General features: G+C 36.8%; 1 protein-coding gene across 2 annotated transcripts; it reads right to left on the bottom strand.

The window, feature by feature from the left end:
- Positions 1 to 6345: 6345 nt before the first annotated feature.
- LOC103436186 (G-type lectin S-receptor-like serine/threonine-protein kinase At4g27290) lies at positions 6346 to 10071 on the bottom strand. Of its 2 annotated transcripts, none has more exons than XM_029102772.2 (7): positions 8659 to 10071; positions 8186 to 8317; positions 7858 to 8003; positions 7570 to 7780; positions 7215 to 7461; positions 6969 to 7119; positions 6346 to 6819 (listed from the first exon to the last, which is right to left on the bottom strand). In XM_029102772.2, exons 1-7 carry the CDS (start codon positions 9965 to 9967, stop codon positions 6523 to 6525), a joined length of 2493 nt encoding a protein of 830 aa, XP_028958605.1. In that variant the 5' UTR covers positions 9968 to 10071; the 3' UTR covers positions 6346 to 6522. The 2 variants fall into 2 exon arrangements, with proteins under 2 accessions (XP_028958605.1, XP_017187780.2); XM_017332291.3 differs by having other exon boundaries at positions 7215 to 7452.
- Positions 10072 to 10629: the final 558 nt, after the last annotated feature.

Raw genomic sequence — 10629 nt, 5'->3', positions numbered from 1 at the left:
ACTTGAGGGATTTACTTATGGAGATATGATGTGGGCGACTCACAACCCTTCGTATATAATTCTCCATTCATATGAACTTGTTTACAAGAGTATAATTTCAGGTTTCAATACCTTGTGTCATATCATGTGAGTGTATTTCACTGTATTATAAATGCCCAATGTAACTTTTTTGGTTCAACATCTTTTGGCTATTTGTATTATATTCAAGTATATAGGTCCATTTTTCCACGTTCTTACAAAATTGTAATGGAATTGTCTTTCTCCATTTTTGCCAATAATTTTGTTGACGAAAAAGAACAGAATTCAATATCAACACAGCTCCTCCTTTCAGATCCTACACACGATCAAATGCGATGATTAAATAGTAGAATAAAATTTAAAAAATAACCCATAAATTAATTTAATTGATGGAACTGCTTAGGCTGATAAAAGGGCCGATGATTTCTCCAGTAGCAGGAATGATGATTCTCATCCGCAAGGAATTCACCAAATTAACACCCAATAAATTAATAAGATGCCAACCAATCTTATTTGCACGACACAAAGAAATTCATCAAATTCAATAACAAAACCTTAATTTAAAACCCAATAAACAAACCATTTATTTATTTAAGTTTATACCTCATCAAATTTATCCAACCTCGAAGGTGTGGTTGGAGATGTTGACGCTCGAAGATCTGGTGAAGTTGAGATGAGGGAGGATGAGCAACGGAGAAAATGAGGGAGAGGAGAGAGTGAATGTAGGACAGATTATAAATAAAAAAATTATTATAACATTTAATATTATACCATTTTTAGTCATTTAACATTTATCCAACAGTTTTATATAAAAGTTACCAAATATTTGAATACTATTTTTTTGTTGTTAAAGCACTTTAAAAAAAAAAAAGTTTACCAAACAGATAACTGTTTTATTTTACAGCTGTTTATTCTCACAACACAGCAAAAATAATTTTTTTTTAAAAAGTACAGCAATACTAAACTATCCTTATATCAAAACAAACTTATTGTAGAACAAGATGCTGTGGTGGGACTGGGACGCTTAATCATGAGCTTTGGAATTAATCATAAAACTGGACGGTTAAACGCGACTCTTTCATCTAAAACTAATGTTACTCTATGAAAATATTCCTTAATTTACTATCCATAATTGTAACGACGATTTCATAAAACCATATATTACTCTCCATCAATTATGGCCCATCCGTTAGATTAAAACTTACACCAACGGTAAAGATGGCCTGAAAATGCATTACAATGTTTTAATATGGGGAAAAAGAGTGAAGTGATATTGTGGTAGAAAGTTTGTGCTAAGCCATAAACGGTTGCAAAGGTCGTAGCCCAACTGACATACCGCATTTATTTTTAGAGAACTTTAACGAAAAGTACCCGGTACTGTTCATTTTAATGAAAAATCATATTTTTACACTTAAAAGTCAATCCTGGTACTATTCACTTTACCCTTTATTTTGTCCTTATCATTAAAACTCAAAGTTTTCAAGCCCTTTTCATTAGTTTTCCTTTATTTTTATACTGAAGTCTGAAATTCAATTATCCTCTCCCTTAATATCCTTTTTATTACTACATTCTAGTAGTAGTATTTTTTTTCACTTAAAAGTGAGTGAGAGGTTTTAGATACGAATTTCATGGATAGTGAATTTGATACTAAATTAGGTTGCTCATTATGTGGTTTTGCCGAACTCTCATCCCCTTAGTGGTATCTTACCATAGGTTTTAGATTTGATTCCCATGAATTGCAAGTTTGATATAAAAAATTATTGTTGGTTCGGTTCTCCAATGTGTGATTTGCCCGTTTGTGATTATCATTACCTTATTACTTCTGAATCTTTTGTTTATTATTCATTTAAGTAATTGAAAAATTATATACAGGGGTGTAATCAGTTGGACTAACGCCTAAGTAGGTCCTGAAGAAGAGCACATTGTTAATGCTCAAAATTTACAGGTTAATAAATTGAAATAATTAGCCCTTGGGTTTGGAATTGAAACTAAAATGAATGGACTCATGATTTAAGTGGTTTATCCTAAAAAATAGGCTACATTTACTGTATTTCTCGGGTTATATCGATCTCAAAGGTTACAAATAGTGCTTGACTATAAACTAGAATTTTATCTCCTTCAGTCGTCTGATCCCCTTACAAGAGGTTCTCACCTCTTTAGAGCAACTCCACCCTTATAGCCCTCCCCCTGACAATCCACTATTCAATCCACCTAGTGAACAATAACTGCCCTTAATAAGCAGTAATTGTTAGTTGCATCTCCACTCCTGGAACCCTCCCCCTAGCAATTGGTAATAAAATATTAATATTTTTTTCTCACCCAATCCATAAAATATTATTATTTTATTTATTTCTCTCTCTCTCTCTCTCTCTCTTCTCTTCACCGTGGCTCCTCTTCTTCTTCACCTTCTTCACCTTCTTCACCCTCGCATTCACCCTCACCTCATCAGCACCACCATCCCCCAAACCCTCCCTGCTTCCTCCCTCACCCCCACCTCCATACTCCCCATCCCGCCTGCCGTCCTGGACGCACCTCTGTACTCCCCATCCCGCCCGCCGTCCTGGACACACCTTCGTACTCCCCATCCCACCCACCTCACGCCCTCACCTGCCTCATCGCCGTCCTGGACGCACTTGCAGAACCTGACAGAAAAAAAAATTAAAAAAGGCGTCTAACGTCAGTTGACGTCAGATCCACCTCAGGTGCTCGGGCTGGCACGAATCCATCGGCCTGGCACTCGGGCCTGCTCGGGCTCCCTCGCCAGCCAACGTTGGACTTCCTCCCACTGGCCCTCGGGCCCTTTCCTGGAGCCTGTCCCCCGAGCAACCACCAACGGTGGACTTGCTCTTATATAGACCCTTCATGAACCCTGAAAGCCTTGGGCTCATCTAATCTTACTTTTTTTAGCATTTAATGCACCACCTGCATCAACCAACGTGCTAACAAATTTTTTAACCATCAGTCGATATTTGGCTTTGAAGTGAGGTTTGCTCAGTCAAAATTAAATGTGTTTTTAGATCAATGTTTATCAAGCAACCTACTCGGCCTTAATTAATCAACAATGTCACTCCCGAGCAAGGGCCCGACCACCTTTATGTCTCGTCCTAAACTTCTGCTTTAATTGGTGATTGACATGTAACCTGATTGGTGTTTGAGTAGGCATGCTCGTATAGCCTTGTGCCATAAGGTTGTCAGTCTTCCCACATGTCCTTGGTGGTCGGAAAGTAATTTGTGTTGCTCCGATCGGACATGGCTGGTGAGTGGTCCGCTTTAGCGATCGGACGTGCTTCCTTTTGATTCCACTGGGCCTTAAACTTCCTATTCTTCTTTGGAGCCTTGACTTTTAATAGGCCTTTCGTGGTCTTTTCCCCTGCTTGTACTATGTTGAGGTCGAAAAGGACCATGCGTTAACATACACAGACATTAAAATTTTTAAAAATAGTGGGAGGTAAAATGAGGTGACCATCTTTTTAGATCATATTTTGTAGACTACATGATGTGGCGATTGATGGTTTAAATCACTAAAAATAAAAAAATCAACTATCAACTGCCATATCACGTGATTTACAAATATATGGTCTGAAAAATGGTCACCTTAGCGTTTTCCCTATTTATTGGATAATTTACGTTTTACCACCTCGACTTTGAATTGCATAACAAATTCATACTTGATCTTTTAAGCATTGCAATGTCATACATCAACTTACGAATTTGTTCCAATGTAAGATTTCTATTAAAAAAATCATCAATTTGACAATTAAATAATGATGTAGCTCTAATCAAGCTGAAAATTTTAACATCCGAATCCAACCAAGTGTTATAGAGAAATCATTCCCTACTAAACAAATGAAACTCAGGTCAGGTTCGGTTTTATTTGGTTTAGTTCGAAAGCTTTTGAACAAATAGAAGGCTTTGCAATCAAGGGTTTGTAACTCAAGTGGTCAATCAAACATTTACGCATGCACAAGAAACACCAATCCGTTGCAGCTCCCTTATTCTTCATGATCCTATCATCCTAGTGGTGTGGGATTCTTCTCTAGCTGGTGTTGGATTCTTCTTTTTGTTATGTTTGTGATCTGGATTCTTCTCTTGATTTTTTGTTTTCAATTGGGATTGTGAGATATTTTAATTCTTTTAATGAATCTAGGGGTATTCAATCAGGATTTTAAGTAATTCTCTAAAATTCAAGATGTATTCAATTAGAATTTTAAGATTGTTTATTAAAATCCTTAGAAATCTGGGTGTATTCAATTAGGATTTTAAAGAAGTTTATAACATTCCAGGTATATTCAATTAGAAATTGATTTTAAAGAGTTTGAGAAAGTTGAGGAATTAGAGGGAATTGAAGAGATTTCATAATGTATTTTAAGCATCCACAAATCTCATCTCTCCCCATGAGATTTCGAGGGAATTGAATCAAAATTTTATATGGAATCTCTACAAATCAATTAAACTCTGTAAAAATCCATGAATTTATAAATCCATTAAAGTCTCTCAAATTCTTAATTGAATACACCGTCCTAAATGAAAGGAGATGAAAATATGAGTTAAAAGTCTAAGGTAGACAAATCGTATCTCACGGCCAACCTTTGAAAAAAAAAAAAATAAAGCAAAAGAAGACATCACATACCTCTTTGATTCCGCACAATTCCAGCTCTTCGAACAAAATTGATTGAAACCCAGATTGAATTTTCGGCTGCAGATTTGGGAGGAAACAAAAATGTCTTTATCAGTTGGAAAAATTAAAAAAAAAATGTCCTTATCAGTCTTTTTGCAAATGGACAAATTTGTAATTGAAAAATTCATTAAGAGTGCTACTAAGCCCACCCCCTTTTCTTATCTTCCCACCCCACTATTTTGTCACCCACTATTACAAGTAAAAACAATGAGATACTATCTCTACACCCACCTTTATTCCTAAAATAACCTTAATATTTTAAATTCCTAACAATAAATAAAGATAAAATAACAATTTTTTTTTTTGTTTGTTTAATCTGCTCATGATTTGTGGAAAAAAAAAATCATGAATTGGGCCTAGTACTCCTTATCAATGGAAATTTTATGGTGATACCAATGGAAAACTTGAGATCTCATTTTGTATCCCAGCTGGAGAAGGTTGTCGTGGGTTGGATTTGGACAAGAAAAGATGTCACATGCACGGCGTATGGAATAGGTGGCATGTTTCAGTCGGGTTGCGCATATGGAGGAGTGGCACAAGTTGCCTTTTCCCAGATCTGCAGAAGGCCGGCCTGCAAATAACGGGTTTGTGGGTTCGTAGTGAGTATTTTAGCCATGAGTTTTATGTTTGCATGAAAGAAGTGGAGGGGGATGTAGGGGACGATCTGGGCATGGTTCCCTACAAAAAGAATGAAGGGGGATGTAGGGGACGATCTGGGCATGGTTCTTATAGTCTTCTTCCTCCTTTTTTTATCTAAACTTATATATATATATATATATATTTAAATTGAATTTTTTTAGGTCTTACTTTGTCAAAATCCTTTTTTGTTTAGGTCCTTCAAAGTCATTTTGCAAGAGGATAAATTTGTAAACAAAATATTTAATTTGGAGTGGGTGGAGAAATAAGACATCGGGGTGGGAATAGCAACACTCTTCATTAAAACGTGGGTGAAAAGATAAAACATTAGGATGAGAATAACATCACTCAAGGATAATGGTGACAACAGTAACAATAAAACTTTATCCCATTAAATGGGGTTGGCCGTATACATATTAGAGCGCCACTATACTTGATTTTGTGCCAAGTAAAAATTTATGAGCAGAAAGATAATATTGAATTCAAATAAAAAATTTATGAGTAGTATTTTTTTTTGTAGGATTTCTTAGCAGTATTGATCTCTTAAAATGTATACTAGCAATCCAAAATGCACATGCATAGCATGTGCTGAAAAATATGAAAGAGGGAAGTTGGAGATGTGGAGTAATTTAAATTTATTTTGCATCTTAAATTTGTATCTTCATATTGAAGATACTCTTGTTAACAATCAACTCTATTTGTATGATGTAATCAATGTAAACGGACTTTAATGATAAAAGGCAAAATAAGACACAAGTTGAGCTTTAAAAAGTTATGTGATAGAATTTGAGTTTCAAAGAGTTAAGTGAGTTTCGAGTTGAATTTAATTTGGGAAGATGACGCCACTTAGTACTACGGTCTAGTGGTATTCCTCTTCACTTGTAAGTAAGAGATCTTAGGTTTGATTTTCGCCAAAAGCGAATTTGAACCACATTATTGCTAACTTATTGTAGCCCACCTTCCTCTCTCTTTTATTTAGATAATATAGTTTGTTTAAAAAGAATAAAAAAAAATTGGGAAGATGGCACATTGATTGACACATTAGAAATTTGGTGTTAAGTCCGGCGATTTCCAAAATGCAATATGTACATCACCTTAAAAAATTTCACACATGCTCAAGTCAAACTACCAAACACATTTTAGGATAACGGCCAGATCAGAAGCATCAATAAGCGCAAGAATGATATGATCTACCGAGGTTCTATCAATGAAATGCTGACATCATTCTCTGAACATTGACGCTTGCTTGATGGTGATTCAGAGACACTTCGTTCAGTGTAAAAACCAGGCTGCTTTGGAGAAGGCAAGGCAACATCACTGCTCAACATCAGAACCACAGATGACATGCTTGGTCTATCCTCAGGTACTCTTTGCACACATAACAGCCCCACATGAAGACACCTTACCACTTCATATATATTGCACGAATCAGAAAGAGTCTTATCGATCAATTCCAGTTGTTTATCTTGCATCCATAGCATCCATGCCTTTAAAAAAAGTTGAACACATATGATGTGTTAGTAGAATTGCATGGGATTGGAGCATTGCTGCTTACCGTCTATACTGTTATACGGCATCTCATTAGACGAGATGTTATTTTAAAGTAAAATATGAGCACCACGTTCGTTATACTTACATGTCCAAGAAGGTTAAGGTGGTGATCCGGATGACAAAAACCCCTGTTCTTCTTCCTACACAACATCTCTAGCAGTATAACTCCAAAGCTGAAGACATCCGATTTCATTGAGAAAATTCCATCTACAGCATATTCGGGAGACATATAACCACTGCCAGATCAAATTGCAGTGACCAGTGAGAAAGAATTTCAAGAGAACAACACAATGTAAAACATAAATCATATAACAAGTTTGATCATACTTACTAGGTTCCCACCACTCTATTTGTACTGGCCTGACTTTGATCACTGTCGAATATTTTAGCCAAGCCAAAGTCTGCAATCTTTGGGTTCAAATTATTATCAAGCAGAATATTGCTAGCTTTCAGATCTCGATGGATAACCCTTAATCTAGAGTCATGGTGAAGATAAACAAGTCCCCGAGCAATTCCACCAATAATGTGGAAGCACTTAGTCCAGTTGAGCAATTTTCGTCCCTCTTCATCTGAAGAAACTTTAAGCATGTTAATTAGTGTCACATTGAATCCTGGTAAAATAAGTTTAAAAGGTGAAGGATGGTATGATCTAAAAGCCACATGTTTGGTTTTGGAGGGAATCATACCAAAAACAAAGAAGTCTAAGCTTCTATTAGGCATGAATTCATATATTAGAATCTTTTCATCTTCTTGAGTGCAACAGCCCAGAAGTTTTACTAGATTCCGATGCTGAAGTCTGGCTATCATTTTTACTTCATTTTTGAACTCCCTCATTCCTTGTCCAGAATCCTTCGATAGTCTCTTAACTGCAACTTCTTTCCCTCCCATCAATGTGCCCTATGGATTACCGTTTCGAAAAGTCTTAAATTACGTATAGCAAAGTAGCTCATCTTAGTTGCTTGAATTTATGTTACCTTGTACACAGGTCCAAAACCACCTTCTCCCAACTTGTTGCTGCTTGAAAAGTTATCAGTTGCTTTGGCTATGGTGGTCAAGTCAAATAGTGGTAACTCCCTGTCTTCTCCAAGATACTCTTTTCTGAAATCATTTCTTCTGACTCCTGAAACAGTAGGAGATTTCTTCAGTACGGGTAAAAATGATGTGAGCAATTAGTTACACTTTATCTACTGCATTTTTCATTGTCAATGTCATGATACTCTGAATTATATTTTTGTTCCTGAATTTTATAATCATATATACAGAAATAAAATAAAAGTCGGAGTCCTTGTCTGAGATTTTTACCTTCATTTCTGAGTTTCTTCTTCCGTATGTACAATATCAATCCAACTATAATCGTTCCCAGGAGTAAAACTGCGAAGCTGATGAGAATTGGTAGTTTTTTCTTGTTGAACTTGCTCTCTTTCACAAAGTGATCTGAAATATCCCAATCAAAACAAAATTTTTGTGTGATTTGGTGAGCAATCTCTCATGTTGCAGTAATTTTGATGTTATGAGCTGCATTTAGCCATGCTGCTTCTCACTTAATTTTCAGGTGGATGAACATGTAGTTCTGCCTTTTATTATGGACCTAAATCTACGAAAACCTTAGTGATTTTCACCATGCTGATTCTAACTGCTGGCTTATCGAACCCCCTCGGGGAGGAAAAAAATAAAAAAACATAAACTGTGGACAAAACCCCATTCCATTTTAATGTCAAAATATATGGTGATTTTTCTATGCACCTTTAGAAACAAAAATAAAGTCTAGGAGCTACCTAGTTCTGAAGCTGCCATCCGTATATAGAGGTCCTGAACGTCACTTATAGCGAATTCTCTTATGTCAATGAGGTTGCCAAACCAAAGCAAGCAGCCACTTCCTCCCACCCTGATATCAAGATTTGCATACGCCGTACATGAGCAGTTTTCCAAACATAACCACTTGCATTCCTTGAGGCTCATGCTTTTATTAAACCATGAGGTAGATGTGTCTGGCAATTTAATCCCATTATACTTTAGGAAGCCGTCTCCATGGCTGCAGGCCAACGGAGTCTTTCGAACGCACCCACCGGACCAGTATCCCGAGTTCCAATCTTTTGGAGATTTTGGTGCAAATCCCTTCAAGCATGCACATATTGGAGCGTTGTTGATATTGCAAGTAGCATATGCACCACACAAGGCATAATTTTCACACTGATCTGCTTGGAATGTAAAGGAAAGTTCCCAACTCTGTGTTTGGTACACCCATGTGAACCGTTGTGTGATGCCTAACGGGTTCAATACATATCTCGAGAACTCCGACCTGTTTAGGAGCCTGTACTCATAGTAGACCTCATTCTTGTTCAACCGAAATTCAACCCCAGGTAATGGATTGGAGTTTCTTATTCCACTAGATCCATATCCTGTAAAATGAACACCATTCCATGACCCTCCTCTAGCCTGTATCTTAGCTCCTTTCATAGTAACAAGTTGTGGTAAGCCCCAACGACTTATCCGTAGTGAAAAATCTCCTGGAGCAGGATTTTCTGTGCTCTTCCAAGACGAGACATACCTCTCTAAATCGCTAGCTAAGTCCCAACCAAGCTTCATTTCCGGTAGGAATGTGTCACAAGGGTAATCAAAACTCTGCCACGAGAAGTTATCCGAGTTCGTTTCATTTCCGTCTTTCACAATAAGATTTCCAGTATCCAAGAGTTGTGATACTGGATTCCCCACGGTTCTTGATGAATTCGATGACCATACAATGTTGTCTGAGCTATTAAGGAGGACTAGTACTCCTTGCTCGCTGAGCTTCAAAAACCCGGACGAATCACCGAGTGGTGTTTCTCTGTTGGCTACCCAAACAACTGTATCAGCAGAAACTGTGTACCATATCCCCAAGTACCGGCCCTTCGAGTTACCAGGGCTGAAAAATCCCAGTTCAAAGCCTCCACCTGCTGAAACCAGAGTTTCGCCATCTCTAATATATTGACTACGAGTGATAGTGCCTAGTGTAGCTGCAGATGAGATCCTTAGGAAGGATAATAAGAACAAACACACAAAAATGCTTCTCAAGGACTGCATTGTCATATTTCTGAAACTGTACATTTCTGCAGAGGAGTTGGAAGAAGAAAAAATTAACTGTCTTTCAAGTGTCTTTTTCCTTCACCATCTTTTTTGCATTTTTGTTAAGACTTCGGGTTCCTTGGTTTGAAAAGTTGTTCTCAGTGAAAGGATAAACTAAGTTGACCGGCAGCTGATAAATCCGAACACTTCACCGATGGATAGAAACTTGTGCCACACTTTAGTGTGACATTTGTATGTGGAGGAAGATAGCCATGGGGTCCACATACCTGCCCTGAAGTTTTTCCACCAATTGTGGTATCATGAAGCAATTATTCACTTTTGTTTTGTTGGAAATTTTAGGTAGAAATTTTATTGCCTCATATTGGTCACTTTCAAAAGGTTTCCTCATTTTATAAGGTTTTGTCTTTTATAGATAATGATTGGAGTGATGAACCATAGAGAATAAAATTGAGTTCAACCTTGAGGTTGGGCTTTGGTGTGGACTAATTAGTTAATAATTAATTAATCATTAATATATATAATTAATTATTAAAAGATGGGTCTTGAGATGAAGTCTAAAGTCAATGAAAAAACACAAGCATAATCCCACTATATATACATTCATTTGCATGATATTTAGAATATAGAAAATCAACATTCTTCTTCTACAATCACACACAGAAAATCAACATTCTTCTTATACA

This window comes from Malus domestica, chromosome 05, assembly GCF_042453785.1.
Source record: "Malus domestica chromosome 05, GDT2T_hap1".
In the NCBI taxonomy this organism is placed as follows: Eukaryota; Viridiplantae; Streptophyta; class Magnoliopsida; order Rosales; family Rosaceae; genus Malus; species Malus domestica.
Note: the sequence above shows the minus strand (reverse complement) of the source record. Positions and strands in the feature narration are given on the sequence as shown.